Consider the following 16,049-nt stretch of genomic DNA (forward strand, 5'->3'; position numbering starts at 1 on the left):
TTAGTAAAAATAATAGTTGCTGTCATCATTTTTTGTCTTTAATTCTAACAAAAGGAGGTCTGTATAGATTATTTTCATTTTTATAAGAGATTCGCGTAAGTTTCGAAACAGTAAATGGTCCTTGTAATTAGAGCAAACTGTAAATTATTCTTTTTATTTTTATAAAAAAAATCGTAGAAAATAAGCGAAGCTCCGTTTGATCGTCTGTATGGGCCTGTAAAAGTCCTAGTATTTAGAAGGGAACCATAATAGCGTTTTCTGTCTCTCTTTGCAATTGATTTTAAATAAGGAGGAGAGGGAGAGAAAGACGAGAGGGAGAAAAAAAAAGGAGGTAGTGGGATCTATCGATTGATGGCGTTGAAGGAGACTTTTTACATATCGCATGGTTCGCCGACGCTGTCAATCGACGATTCATTGTCGGCTTGGCATTTCTTGAGAAGTTTCAAAGAAAACACCTTCTCTCGGAAGCCATCTTCTATTCTCGTCATTTCGGGCCACTGGGAAACCTCCCACCCCACCGTTAACGCCGTCTCTGGCCTCAACGACACCATCTACGATTTCTATAACTTCCCTAAACAAATGTATCAGGTACTTGCCCTATTTTATTTATTTATTTATTTTTCTCTACAACTTCCATTTCCATTTTTTTTTTTTTTTTTTGTGATATTATTATTATTACTGTATATGTTAGGTCTTCAATTCAATCAAAACCTATCCATGAAATGATCAGCTGTTTTGTTTGGTTTGGTCAACCTTCACCTGTCCTCTTCATTTTCTTTTGCTTTCTTGCTTTTTCGCAGCTAATTTTATTATTTTTATCTTTTTATATGTTTTGATTTACCTCATTAAAAGGAGTATTGTTTTTAGGTTAGGTAAAGTGCTCACGCAGACATTTTTGTCCACTACAGCACTCAAATCCCTTACCTACCCTCTAAAGAGGTGTCTCCCTTACCTAAAGAGGGGAGAGACGTTTTACAGTCGGACTAATCATAAAAAATAATAATTAAAAAAATAAAAATAAAAATAAAAATAATAAACTTATTCCAATTTGTTGTCAATCATTGTATAATGATTGATATCAGTTTAAAACCTATGATTAAACTGTTATTAAAATTGTACTGCCACGAGCTCACTACCAAAATTGTAAAATTTGGCCTTCATTTGTTGTTTTTCATGCTAACACAGGGATCAAAGAGTGGCTTCTGGAGAAAATTAGGATACGAATTGTGTAGTTCTCTTGAACTGCGCTACCTTTTTAGTGCTTTTATACAATTTTACTTATAAAAAAAAAAAATAGGATACCAATTTGCTATTTCTTCTCAAAATTAACCTCCTTGCTTCTTCTCAATGCATTTCCTTCACTGTTACATGTGTCTGACGGTCTTTCAAGTTTTATGAAACAGCTACGTTCCAAGCAATCTACTAATCCTAGTTTGACAATAACATGTACTTTAAAACTTTGACATTTTGTTTGCCTCTCTCCTGATATTTTTTTTCATCATCTCCATTACAAGATAATTGCTGTGTGACAATTGGTTTTGCTGGAAATGTGACATATATATAAAACAATTACAGATTCTGGATTTTATTTTTATTTCTAAGAATATCATATAGTGATAAAACTATACCTATCCTTAATGCATCAATTTCTATAAGGTGTCAGTGCATCACCAATCTATGAGTTGAAAATGACCTCGAGGGAGTATTCCCTAATCATCCATAATCAGGGGTGGACCCTGACCATTTGATTTGGAGGGGAGCCAAAACTAATTGTATAAATATAAAATTTTTAAAAAAATTAATATAATGAGGGTTTAGCTAAAATTTGGGGTTACACAATTACATAGTCAATGCAGCTTGTTGAGCTTGCACTTATATGGTTATTTACTATATGGTGGTTTTGTTTTCATAGTTCATTATACTTTTGTAATGAAGTAACTGAAAATAAATATTTCGCAGTTTAGTAAAAGGTGAAAGAGCTCAAAAGTAGAAGAAAAATCACATTGTCAATATATGCATATATATATATATATATATATATATGTAATATGTATTGTCAAAAAAGGAAAAAAAAAAAATCAAAACCATAAATATAGAGCAAAATCACATTGACAACCTATGGCTAGCTGAAGAAAACAAGAAAAAATGTTACCTCTGTTCTACCCGTCTTGTTACTAATGATGGAGATGGATGTGTTCTTTAAAAATTTGTGACAAGTGTTTGCTTCCATAGTTTTTCCTATATTTTTCCAGCTTTCCTAATAGTTGATGTTTCAATTAAATAGGTATTTGTAGGAATTGTCAGGCCTGAGTGTTGCATTGGCTCTAAGGGTTTGGTTACCTTGAGCAAGTTAGTTTAACTTGTTTGGTGAGTAAAGTGATACTTAGAATAACCATTTTGGCATTGATCAGTGTGTAAAATGACTAAGTAAAGAGGTGATATTATTGATCAGTGTGTACAATTCAAGTGTTTATAAAGTCAAGAACTTGATGCTTAATGAGGGGCCACTTAGTGAAGTTTTAAAAGAATTGGGGGGGCCATGGCCCCCTTGGTCCCTTGTATGGTCCGCCTCTGTCCATAATAGAGCATAGTAAATATACCAGAAATTTACAAGGGTGGTGGTGTGATATTAGTATTTTTCCAGTTTATATCCTATCTAAACTTCTCCTCAACTTTAATTGTTTAATTTCGTTTACTAGCTCAAGTATCCGGCACCTGGAGCTCCAGAATTGGCAAAGAGGGTGAAGGAAGTGCTCATGGCATCTGGTTTCAAAAAGGTGAACGAGGATAAATCGCGCGGGCTAGACCATGGTGCATGGGTTCCACTCATGCTCATGTATCCAGAAGCTGATATCCCAGTGTGCCAGCTCTCCATTCAGCTAGACCAGGACGCAACTTATCATTACAACTTGGGAAGGGCATTGGCCCCTCTCAAGGAGGAAGGTGTCCTCATTGTTGGTTCTGGATCTACCACTCACAACTTGAGATCACTCCGCCGAACTGATGATGATGGTTCCGTTGCTTCTTGGGCATTGGAGTTTGATACCTGGCTCAAACAGGCCCTCCTTGATGGAAGGTAATTGCTACGTAATGAAAGCATTTTTGGAGTGTAAAAGTGGTACAAACTAGACTTCTTGATTCAAATAATATTTTCCTAGTTTTAGATTATCTTTGTAACATTTTGTTTAATGGTTTTACGTTAATTTTACTTTTTATAATTTAAATTCGGTATGCGAGCAACTGTTCTTTGACTTGGGATTGTTAGAAGAATATCTCAAGATTTTGGTCATTTTTAAATAACTCGTGGATTATAGATTCCTTATCCAAGTTGAAAATGGTGGTTGCTGATCTTTTCTTTACTAAAGCAATTTGTGACCGCCTTGTAACTTCAGGAATGTAGTCCCTTGTTACCTAACCAAAAAATGAAATAAATAAGTTAATAAATAAATCAAAGAATAATGATTGTCTCAATTGTTCTGGACATAATTGTTTGTTATTACTTGACGCAGGTACGAAGATGTAAATCACTATGAAGAGAAAGCACCACATGCAAAGATTGCACACCCATGGCCTGATCACTTCTATCCACTGCATGTCGCCATGGGTGCTGCAGGTGAGAATGCAAAGGCAGAGCTTATCCACCATAGCTGGAGCCTTCATACTCTTTCTTATGCCTCCTACAGTTTCACAGCAAAGCCGTAAACATCTTGTTACAAAAGTGTGCACATATGCATAATGTGTGACTCTGGTTTTGCTTTCCTTTCTGTTTGAATAATTTTAGATGTATATTTGAATAAATTTCTTTGGATTTGTTGTAAACATGGTACTGCGCACTTGTTTGCAGGCAGAACAATCATCTGCTTAAATGAAGTTTCTTGCTCAATCCCATCTTTTTGCTCATTTGGATGACCATTTAGTCTTACCTCTGCGAATGGCATTAAGAAGATACATGACTGGAGCAAAAACCACAGGGGTGACATTGTGGGATTTGAATTTTGAAATTATATTTTTTTATATTTGGAACACATGCAATTTAAAACGAATTTAGGGTCGCTGGAAAAAAAAAAAAATAAATAAAAAAAAATAGACTCTCATCTAAAAGTCCCTTTGGGCGCAAATAAGGACTTGAACATTGAAATGACCAAGTGTCCTTCTTATAACTTAATAAAAAATAGTTAAAGAACTAATTAAATATAAAAGGACTAAAATGAAGGATGGGGTATTATTGGCCTAAAATGTAAATATTACGAGTGTGTTTCTCACTTTGCCCTGGGTATACACACACACCCTTGGCAATGGATGTACTTGCTGGTCTTTAACCGACCCATTTACTCCATTGAGAGTTATTTTGGGTATTACAATCGGACTCCATTTTGGGTATTACAGTTGGTGGTCAAGCCCTTCTTCTGTCGGTCACTATTTTGGGTATTACAATTGGGCTCCATTTTGGATATTACAATCAGTGCTCAAGCCCTTCTTCCGGTGAACCTCATCTAGTTCCGGTGAAGTTCATTTTAGTCATTTCACATTTAATTAATTTTCTTTTTTTTACCTATTTTTTATTCAGTTATAAAGAGACTTTAATCTTTTCAGCATTAAGTCCTTGTTTGCATCTAGATTTTATGTTGGGGACTTTCTACAATGTACAAGGGGTTGTTATATACTCTATATCCACATCATAAGATACTTTTTGTTTTCTCGCTTGCGCACGCACACATATATATAGGGTATTATCGAAAGAAGACAATAGCATTTTTGAAATTTTATATCTTAAAAATGCACATTACTAAAATTTTAATGACTTCAAGTCATTTTTTGTTACATTTTTTCAAACTTAAATGACTCATATATTCAAAATAAAGAGTAAGGGTGTTATTTATCCGAAGAGTAAACATGAGAAATATTTTTCTCCCTTTGTCCTATATATACACACACGTCCTATATATCCTGTCTTTCTTTCTCCACCATTTCTCTTTACCGGTTACATTCAGGTCTCCTTATCTTCATTCAACTCTTCCCCCTTGGACTAGAGAGCTCCGATCGCCCACCCTCCCTATCTTATTCAAATCAATCGATATAAAATTGTGAAAACACTCGTGAGAAAACTATAATAAATTGTAAAAACACAAATAAATTATATAAGAATTTACAAAACCAAATGATGTTCATGATAAATTGTATTATCGGATGCCCAAATTGGTTACAATATTTTAAAAGAAACGTTAATTTAATTCACACATTAATCTGAGAAGTAGCAAATTTGCAATCAAATTTAAAGAACTTTTAGATGTCTAATTTGAGTATGTGGTTTAGATGTACATTGAGGCTTAGATGTGTTAGAAAACCAGAGTTGAGGTTTATGATTTGATTTAGAAAAAACAGAGTTGAGGTTTATGAATTGGTCGCAAAAGCTGGAACCGGAAGCAAGTTAGGCCAGATGTGAAATATTAACCCCAAATTTACAGCAACAACAAAGAAACCCTTTTTCCAAAACTATTGTTGTTAACTTTGTTAAAGGCTGTGAATGGGTATAATGGTAACACTACATTTTTTTTTTTTTTTTTTGTTGTCTTATTAAACAGGGACCGTTTGACAACTACAATTGTTTTGTGCTTTTACTTTGATCTGAAGTAGAAGTAATGTTTCTGTTTTAAAATATGTTCAATACTATTTTAAAACTTCTTTGGTAACGTACATTTGTTACAAGTTTTTAGAAGCAAAAATATAAAAGCATATTTGGTAAAAAATGTACAATTTTAAAAATTTGAATGACTAGTTATAAATGTTATTTAAAAAAAAAAAAATTAATTTTTTAAAGTGATTTGGCAAACAAAAATATTTTTTTGATTCTTGGAATCATGCTTGGTTTTTTTGGTTTGGTTAAAGTATATTAGCAAAAACAAAAACATATACCAAGTAAAAACATTAGCTAAGCAAACCCTAAGGGGTAGGAATGTAATTTTTCATCAAATTTAATTCGAGGGCAATAAAAATGTCAAAGCATTTTCCCAATATCTTAAGTAGAGAACTGTAGAGATCAATGTAGCTGCCAAGCGCTCTTCTAAAACTTCTCAAAGCCACTTGTTGCATCTCAGCTGTGCGATTGCCCGTACAATATGGAGTACAAGAACAAGCTCGTTCTCGCTCCAATGGTTCGAGTTGTGAGTTGATCTCTCTCTCTATACATAACAATAAAAAGTGACAAAACTCTCTCTCTCTCTCTCTCTCTCTCTCAATATATAACAAAAAAAAAAAAGTTCTGTTATTCTTTAATTTTGTGCTCCGTCTAATTATTAGTTATTTGGACTCTGTCGATACGAAATTCTTTAGCTAAGTATTCATCTTCTTAGCTTTTAGTATTCAATTCTTAGCTTTTAGTTTTCAAGCTTCTTAATAGAGATATTTTCCCCCGGTATATATATATATATATATATATATATATATATATATATACAGAATCTTGAAATTATTGATTTGTATTTTTCGAAGTTTATGTTCATCGTTGATTGAATATTTCAGGGTACACTGCCGCTTAGGTTACTAGCTGCTGAATACGGTGCAGATATAACCTACGGAGAGGAGATAATTGATCATAAAATCATCAAATGCGAGAGGCGAATTAATGGTATTTATACAATCACTTGTTTTGATCAATGGATGATAAGTTTGCGTGATTAAAATTCTGATCTTAAGCTTAATTGGAATTGATTTTTAACTTTTTTTGGCTTTGAATTTGGTGTTAATAGATATATTAATTTTTAGTGGCTATCTTATGGGATTGTCAGAATTTCTATATCTATGCAATGCATGATTGCATATATATAACTGAAGTTTATTGCAAAATGCAAAGTATTCATATCCTTAAAATTTGTTATTTGCAATGTTTCACAATTAATACTACTGTATAGTGTAATTACTGCATATATTATAATTTTGAAACTAGATAAAGCAACAGAGTATTGATATGCAAGAAAGAGTCTAAAATATCTCTTTGCTGTAATGTTTACAATTTATTTATAGATATTTACTCGCATGGTTGATATATAGAGCGCTTGATACATTCAGTGTATAGCCACACCAAAAAAACTGAAAGGCATACATACTCTTAAAACTTACATTTTATTGGAATGATTGTTAATGAAGGTCTGAGAGTTGACTAACCCCCCCAAAAATAAAAAAGTTCTGATGCTTGTCTTTATAAAGTGCTAAATCTACAATATCATGTTTATGTTCATGTAATAATCTACAAGCTATCCCAAATTTCACCGGGCTTGTTTTTGGGTAACGGATGGGTATGTAGGGTTCATTGAATATTTGTAGGATAGGTTCTGGTTCCAACAGTATTTGAATTAGGCTATGCAGTGAAGAAACAGGGACTCATAATCTCTTTTTAAAAGAGGACCCTTTCCACGTTTGGGAACTGTATGCATGAAGGATAGCCATATTAGCCAATTTTGGCTGTGTAATTGGGATAAATATCCAACCAACCTCTTTACTGGTAAGGAAACAAACAATCATAGGAGTTTGCATGAGTGGATTGTTTGAGTGAATATGACCGCGGCACTAATAGAAAATTATATGTTTTTCAAGACCTAAAATAAGCAAGATAGGGTCAAATTTTCAAATAGGTTGTGGCAGCCGAACTAGTAAAAATTGATCCAGAAACATAGTTGTTACACCTTTATGATTTGCGATTCTAATTTTATAATTTTACATGATTTCACTCCTCTTTGACATGAATTGCTAAGTGAATCCAAATTCAAGAGTGATGCATTTATTGTCAATAAAGCTTTTCACGTACCTCATTTATTGGCCGACCCCCTATTTATTATTGTTCTCAGGATCTCAATTGATTGCGCAAATGTCAATTGAGAAGATTTGGGTTTATGTATTCTAACAAATCTCCAAATGCATCATCTTCTTCACTCACTAACTAATGGTAGAGTCGTTGTCATCTTCATCTCCTGGAAGCTAGGATTTGAAACGTATTCCATGGTTATCTTGGTTGGTCAATGCAGCTAGTCAATGTTGGATTATTTTTTCATCATAGTGGTAATGCCTATTTCCGAGTTCTAGACACAGGAAATATAAAGTAATTCTTAACTAATTCCATTTTTCTTTTCCTCTTTTTTGTTTTTGTTTTTGTTTTTGTTTTGTTGGGGACCCATTTCCCGAGGTAGTTATGTGAATTGGCAAACCAAATTATTATTATTTTTTTTCTAATAAGAACTTTTTAAGAGTCCTTATAGGATTCTTCCTTTGAGGTGTTTTATTTCTGTATATTTTACACACTCCTTTATAAAATAGTAACTTCACAAATATATATGTATATACATTTTATATACTCCCAATAGAGTCATTCTTCTGTCTTCTTTTAATAAGGTAAACTTCCCCTTGAAGAATTTTTATTTTTTTATTTTTTTTTATATTCTTTCGTAATTTTTGAGCTGGATCCCACCTTTAGATTCTTGGTGAGTTGCTGTAGTTTTATCTTTCGTTTGGGTTCTCTGCAAACCTCAATTTGAGAGGTATACAGTTGAGGCCAAACTTTTGCACCACATTGTAGGTGTAGTTACAGTTGAGCTAGAAAAATTTAAGGAGATTATGCACAACTTTACCGGTGAAACTGAAAAATTAGATAAGTTGTTAGGGATGAATAATATATAGGAGCTAAGATGGTTTACAATTTGTTCATAAATACACCCTCCTACTTTAGACACTAAAAGAGAAAAAGTGAAAGAAATCCATAATTTTTTTTATTCTTCTGAGATTCTTAAGTTTCTCATTACCATATTGTAAGGGTTCCACTATTTATTTTTATTTTATTTATATTTGTTTTTATCTTTTTTTCTCTTTGTAACAACGAAGAGATGTTTTAACACAAAATAACGAACTTGGTAAGAAGATTGGAAAAATACCTTTTTAAGCATGCTAGTATGATTAATTTGTCTCAAAAGTTTTTAGCTTTGAATATGAAATTTCCTACTTATCAAAAAAAAATGAAATTTCCTAAAGCCCTACACTTTGAAACAATTGAGAATTTTTCAAAACAAAAGTATTCTTAAACTTTACTTGGGGATTATTGGTTTAGAGTATGGTAACCTAGTGTTGTATGCCTTTCTTTTGATAGTGGATTTGATCTGCAAGGATTAAGTCCCATATTTTTTTGCTGTTGGGGTTACCCACGTAAATCTGGTGTGTTGATGTTGTAGTTTTGCTCTCTATACTTAAATGATTCATATTGATGCGTTTAAATATATTTTTAAATCTTAAAATTTGAACAAGATCTATTCACCCCTCGATATATTGTGGGCATAGCGTACCTAATTTAGAATAAATATTTGCACGTACTATGTACGCTAGTTTTTAAACTTCTTTCTATGATATTATTTCTCAAACATTCTTCATTTTAATTTTTTTTTTTTACCAAATTTTATAATACAAGCTTCTCATTTTGACGATGGTTTGGATATTCTCATTCTACCCAATGTTTCCTTTGATAATGGACCTCTTCCTCTAGAATCCTCAAAAATATCTTTTACTATTACTTTAATATTGCTAACCATCTTATACACATTATATTAGTTTTATATTCTAATTTCATTGTTTTCTTCGACATATTATTCTTAAAATTCTTTTTCTTACTCCCTTGTCAAAATTCACCACTCCCTTTTTAGGTTTCACCACGTAGCTCTAAAAGATAGAATATCAATTCATACAACTTCAGAAAAGTATCTCGATTTAACTACTTTAGCTGATTGACCGTTCAATGCCTTTTAACGTTGGTAGAGAATATGAATTATAGGAAAATAACTGGTTATTTAGTATTACTGTTAGCCGAGATATGTTAACTTAGAATAGTGGGATTTGAGGGCGTAATTAGTAGGATTTGATCCCATAATTATTGTCATAATTAGTGGGATTTGACCACGTAATTATTGTTTTAATTAGTTGACGTAATTAGTGGGATTTGACCATGTAATTATTGTAAATTATATTTTTTACTAATTTAAATACATGGGTGTAGAGAAAATAACCATTTCTTACGTTCTCATTCAAGCCTTTACATATTTCTCTTTTATTTGGGAATTAGAGACAGGGTGCTCCGACTGCAAGACATTGTTGATGGTTTATGATCTGACGAGACATTGTTGATTTTTCCATCTACATATATATATATTTTTGATAAGTAAAGAATCAATAGAAAGCGTTCAAAAGGGGAATGCGTCCCATTTACAAGAACAAAACAAAAACCCAATGAATCCAAGAAATCAACAACATTATCATCAGAAGAATAATGTCTCCCCTTCGCCTAACTACAAATGGATCGAATAATATGAAGTTTTAAAGTTGCTGTAGACACCACAATTCCTTCAAAGCATCTGTTGTTCCTCTCTTTCCATATGCACCACCAAACATAATGTGGAATGGTCCGCCAACACTCACGAGCATGACCCCCCACATGACATCCCCTCCACACTTCAATCATGCCCCTTTTGGACCTAGGCATCACCCAAGAAATACCGAACAATCCGAAAATAAGATTCCAGCAATCATGTACCACAGGGAAGTGTAAGAGCAGGTGATCCGTAGACTCACCATCGTTTTTGCATAGACAACACCGATTGACAATAATAACGCCTCGCTTCCTCAGGTTATCCAATGAAAAAATCTTACCCCACATAGTAGTCCACACAAAGAATGCCACCTTAAGTGGAGCCTTAGAACACCAAATAGTATTCCAAGGGAAAACGACACCAGTGAAGTTGGATAGACACAAAAACATAAAACGAACCTCGAAACCTCCATGGGAAGAGGGAACCCACAGAAGAACATCATCACCTATGCCACCAACCTCCTGTTGATACAACATATCTAGAAAAGCACAAGCCTCATCCATCTCCCAGTCCTAAAAAGAACGCCTAAAACGCACATCCCACTGCCATCGAGCCGATAGCAATCAACTACAAAGGCATGTCTATCAGTAGCGATTCTAAAAAGCCCTAGAAAAGAGCAAGACAACGGCTGGTCTCTGCACCATAAGTCCTCCCAAAACCGAACACGTCTACCATCCTGAACTTTGAATCTGATATGAGAGGAAAAAACATCCCATCCTTTCCGAATAAATTTCCACACGCTAACTCCTCCAGCGTTAGGGACTGGGCATGAAGACCACCCACCTCTCTCTTCTCCATACCTACATGAAACAATCCTCCTCCATGGCCAGTATCTTTCTCTTCCAAATCTCCACAACCACTTGCCTAGGAGGGCTCTATTAAAGGAAATCAGCCTCCTAATGCCCAGACCACCCAACTTGATTGGCTTGCAAATATGCTCCCACTTGACAAGATGGTACTTGAACTCTTCTCCCCTTCCACCCCACAAGAAATCCCTTTGAATTTTCTCGATTCTTTCAGCAACAGAACACGGAATCTGGAATATAGATAGGAAATAAGTGGGAAGGTTTGAGAGAGTGCTCTTAATAAGAGTGACCTTCCCCCCCTTCGACAAATATTGCTTTTTCCACCCCACCAATCTCTTCTCAAACCTAGCAATCACAGGATCCCACGTCCCCACCCTTTTAGAGGAAACCCTATGTGTGTGAAGGAAAATGGTCTGAGGAGACATTGTTGATGGTTTATGGCCTGAGACATTATTGATTCTTTCATCTACATATTTTAAACATGTGTATGAAGGGAAATGGTGTGAGGAGACATTGTTGATTTTTCCATCTACATATTTTAAACATATGTATGAAGGGAAATAGTCTGAGGAGACATTGATGGTTGTTTATGGTGTGAAGAGACATGATTATATATTTATGGTATGGGGAGACATTGTTGATTGTTTATGATCTGAGGAGATACTTTGATTAGTTGATCGAAACTTCATTCTAAGAGAAAATCATCTTTGGACAAATTTGCACATAGTGGCTTGCAGCCCAAATTGGACATCTTAGATATCCACGCACTAACTTGAGGGAGAGTGTTAGCCGATATATGTTAGTCTAGAATCATGGGATTTGAGGGATTAATTAGTGGGATTTGACCACCTAATTATTGTAAATTATATTTCTGACTAAGATGTCAGAAAATAACTCTTTCTTACATTCACATTCAAGTCTTTACATATTTCTCGTCTTTTTTATCTTGTATTCCTTCTATAACTTAGTAGTTAAAATGTTTTCTTTTTTACCTGTACAACACAAATCAATAAATAAATGATAAGGGCTTGAGTGAATGACTTACTCAGTGAAGTCATTCAAACCAAAATATATTGGTAGCATTGAATGATTAAAAAAAAAATAGCTAAAAATATTTAGCTATAATAAAAGGCTACAGTCATAAATTCATAACTGTAGATGTTCAGTCAAAATTAAACCCAGTTGCAAAGTGGGCTTGGCTGACCGGTTGAGATTTGAGTACTCACTGGGTTGGATAGTGTTGGAGAATATTATTACGGGAATGATTAAAACCCCTAAATCACTACTTTGACATATTGATATGAATCAACCATGGGAGTGATTTTAGGAATGTTTCCTATATCATATTTATCACATATCTCTATTCTTTCACCTATAAGTAGAGGTGTTCATTTTTTTTATTTTTTATTTTTTATTTTTGAAAGGTGAATTTGTAAAATTCGACTATGTTTGACTTTTCTCTCTTCTCTTTCTTCTTTTTTTGACGTCGGAGTCTTTCACTCTGGCGTTTGCCGTTTATGTTCGAGTTTTTTGCTGTTGGTTCTTCGGCTTGCCGGCAGGAAATTGTGATATGCATCGATCCTATCTCATTGTCGCGACTTTACCACGCCTCAACCTCTACGGAGAATTCAAAAATTGATCTATAGGCAATGATTTGGTTTTTAAGGTTGATCATCAAAGTATCAAGGAATGAGAATTTGCCTTGCGATCATGTCTGGTAGGCCGCTTTGACAGAGATGTGGGGTGTGTTGAAGGGATTGAGGTGTGGGCGACGGAAACTTGGAAGGTTTCAAGTGGGGTGAAAGTTTCTCCTTTACCCGACGACTTACTCTTGTTCAGGTTTCCATCGGAGATTGAGGCCTTAAGGGTGTTGAATGAAGGGAGGAAAAGATGGGGCGACGCCTTATTATCCATCGACATTTGGTACTTCGCGGTTGGATGTTCTGCAGTGAAAGATCGAGTAATACGAAGGGTGATATTGTTTGGTTTGCCCCTCCATCTATGGCACAACAAGTTATTTGAAGCAATTGGGAATTTATGTGGTGGATTTTGAGATGTCGAGGCGGATGTTTCAGCGAGTGGGCAGAGAATCCTCATCTTCTCCGCCGGAAAAGTGATGCCAGAGTATGTTTATGTTGAGGACCAACAAGTGGCTTTTAGGGTCAATTTGATAGAGGAAATCACACCTCGCATCCTTTTGAAGTCCTACTATGGCGTTGGGGAGAGTCCACACATCACGGCTGATGTAACGATTACTGAAGGAAGTCGCCGGAATGCACAGACCCATCAAGGCTTCAAAGGAAAGAGGCGATTGGCTTCCCATGCGCTAGAAGTGCGTAGAGGAGGCTGATCAAAGAGTCGTGTCAATCACGCCCTTAATCAACGTATACCGTCCTCTCGTAATGTCCGCGCTAACGGATACCAACCACGTAGCCAAGATCGTGCCATTAAAGAAGATTTTTATGCAGTAGCTTCTGTTGGGCCAAAGCGTGGATCTGAAGCGGGCAATGGGCCTAATAAGACGAACGGGCTGCTTGTTCATTACGGCCCACATGAGATGAAGAGGGCTGTTCAATGGGGGCCTAGCAAAAAATTGACAGTTTCTTTCCAGAACGAGCCCATCCCACATTCTTTGCCCAAGCCCAACCATGAAGTTGCCAAGTTACGAAATGGGCCATAAGTGAGCAATCTGAAGAGAAAGGTTATGCGGGGGCCCAATAGTATGATTTCAGTTTTCTTTATTAATCCCAGGCCTGCCCACTTACTTATACAGAAGATAGCAATACGTAGAGCTTTCGTATTAATGACACCTCTGCTACTTTCTGGAACTCACCGGAGAAGAAAGATGGATGAACATCTCTGCTGTCACGGCTAGTGTAGGACCTGTCGAGAAAGGCTCTCGTCACTTTCAGTGTTGCGCAGGTATCTTAACTTCATCCTTCTCTGATACTTCACAGCCGAAGGGACCAATCTTTAGATCTTCGTCTCAGGATTATTACAGAAATCGGCATGGAGTTAGATGGTCTAGAAAAGAGAAGCAAAAATGGACTTCTACTTACGTTCCAGGCATGCCCTCAGTTTCACATCCTTAGAGTCCCTTTAATGTTCCATCCTCTTTTTCTACCCCTTCTTGTGAGGTGTTGAGGAGTGACGTAGTTGTGACGGAATCAGAGAAGAGGTGTGGGCTGTCTGTTACGGTACCTGGAATTGATTTTATGCATGGGTTGAATACGGAAGGAAAGGAAGTTAGCGAGTCTGTTGTTTCTAGGCAGATGGATCTTGCTGGCTGTGCAGTCAAGGAATTGTCTGAAGGGGTTACGGTCTGTGTGGGGAGAGACTTGCATTTTCAGTTGTCCAATGATAACGCTGTAGCTCTGTTCAAAGAGCTTCGATTAAGTGTATAATTGAAAGGCCTTAACTGCTTGCCTTTTACCGGGGCTGAGGAGAAAGAGTCTGGATTCGTTGGGTTAGGAGATTTTGCTACAGAATCAGATTCTTTTTATGAGAATGACAGTGTCTGAAGAGGAGATGGTTGATGCTCTGGGATCTATCCAACAGGTTTGCTCTAATGAGCTTGCACCTTGGCTGGAGAATGATTCTGAAATTTTAGTGGAGGAACCATTGGCTATAATGCGACCTGATGAAGAGGTTGCTGATATGGGGAAAGATTGGGTAGCTGACAATATCGGAGTCACTAGTGAGCTGTTGGGAGTCTCTTTAGAAGGTAATGACGATTAGACACTATCTATCCTTCAAGCAATTGTGGAAGGGAGGGAGGTTGCAGCGACCAATGAAGTTATAAATATGAGGCCCTTATCATCCTGGAAAGGGGCACAGGAGATCAAGAATCTCATCTCTGAAGTCAACTACGAAGGGAAGAGAGGAGTGGCGAAGGAAAGGGGAAGGACTAGGAATAGGAGTATTAGGAAGGGAGGAGGGGAGATAATTTTATCTAGTTTTTAATGAAGTTACGAATTATTACATGGAATGTTCCTGATCTCAATGATCCGAACAAGAGGAGGGTGGTGAAGGTAGCTTTAAGGAAGTGGGGTGCCCAGATTGTTTGTTTACAAGAAACCAAGCTGGCATCCATTCTGACGGGATCGTTAAGAGTTTGTGGGGAGGAAGGTTTGTGGAATGGGAGGCTTTGAATGCTATAGGTACTTTGGGTGGGATCTTAGTCATGTGGGACTGCAGATAGTTATCTAGAATGGACGTGTGGTTGGGGAGATTTTTTGTGTCTTGTGTGTTTAAGATGGAAGAGGACAATTTCAAATAGGTCTTTACTGGCGTCTATGGACCGGTTGTTGATGATGAGTGACCTATTTTCTGGGAGGAGCTTAGCCATGCCCAAGGATTGTGGTCTCTCCCTTGGTGCTTGGGAGTGGATTTCAATTTTGCCAGGTCCCCGTCAGAGAGGTCTACAGGGGGAAGAAGGTCCTTGGATATGGATCAATTTTTTGATTTTATTGATGAGCATTTTCTTGTTGACTTACCAATGGAAGGTGCAACCTATACTTGGTCAAATGGTAGGGATCCAGTCACTCTTTTAAGATTGGACAGATTTTTAATTTTTGGGGAGTGGGAAGAGAAATTCCCGGATGTTGTTCAGGCGGTGTTAGCAAGGGTCACTTCTGATCATGTTCCTTTGGTCTTGGATTGTGGGGGTTTGTGTTCTCGAAGATCCCCGTTTAGATTTGAGAATATGTGGCTGCGAGCGGAGGATTTCCAAGGGAAAGTCAGATCTTGGTGGGAGGGAGTTATTGTTTCAGGTTCGCCCAGTTTCACGATAACAAAAAAGTTAAAAGCTCTTAAATTTGCTCTTAAGCAGTGGAATAAGGATGTT

General features: G+C 36.1%; 2 protein-coding genes across 5 annotated transcripts in view; both read left to right on the forward strand.

The window, feature by feature from the left end:
• Positions 1–212: 212 nt before the first annotated feature.
• LOC132267359 (extradiol ring-cleavage dioxygenase) lies at positions 213–3,883 on the forward strand. The gene is made up of 3 exons (XM_059768526.1): positions 213–588; positions 2,700–3,076; positions 3,510–3,883. Exons 1-3 carry the CDS (start codon positions 352–354, stop codon positions 3,700–3,702), a joined length of 807 nt encoding a protein of 268 aa, XP_059624509.1. The 5' UTR covers positions 213–351; the 3' UTR covers positions 3,703–3,883.
• Positions 3,884–6,021: 2,138 nt separating this feature from the next.
• LOC132267360 (uncharacterized) overlaps positions 6,022–16,049 on the forward strand; it is a 42,554-nt gene continuing 32,526 nt past the window's right edge. For all 4 annotated transcript variants that reach the window (XR_009468986.1, XR_009468985.1, XR_009468987.1 and 1 more), the window contains exons 1-2: positions 6,022–6,161; positions 6,520–6,625. Coding sequence is in view for 1 of the 4 variants with exons in the window: in XM_059768527.1 (XP_059624510.1) it covers positions 6,117–6,161; positions 6,520–6,625 (151 nt within the window). In the remaining 3 variants the exon portion in view is untranslated. The remainder of the gene's footprint in view (positions 6,162–6,519; positions 6,626–16,049) is intronic.

This window comes from Cornus florida, unplaced genomic scaffold, assembly GCF_030987335.1.
Source record: "Cornus florida cultivar Cherokee Brave unplaced genomic scaffold, ASM3098733v1 CherokeeBrave_3.0.0_Hap2_Chr07, whole genome shotgun sequence".
NCBI lineage: Eukaryota > Viridiplantae > Streptophyta > Magnoliopsida > Cornales > Cornaceae > Cornus > Cornus florida.

What these genes read in the sequence shown, in the direction of transcription:
- LOC132267359 (XM_059768526.1), top strand. Translation starts at nt 352, where the DNA reads ATGGCGTTGAAGGAGACTTTTTACATATCGCATGGTTCGCCGACGCTG. An exon ending in TCCCTAAACAAATGTATCAG is followed by an intron (nt 589 to 2,699) that starts GTACTTGCCCTA and finishes TTCGTTTACTAG; the next exon opens with CTCAAGTATCCGGCACCTGG. An exon ending in CAGGCCCTCCTTGATGGAAG is followed by an intron (nt 3,077 to 3,509) that starts GTAATTGCTACG and finishes TACTTGACGCAG; the next exon opens with GTACGAAGATGTAAATCACT.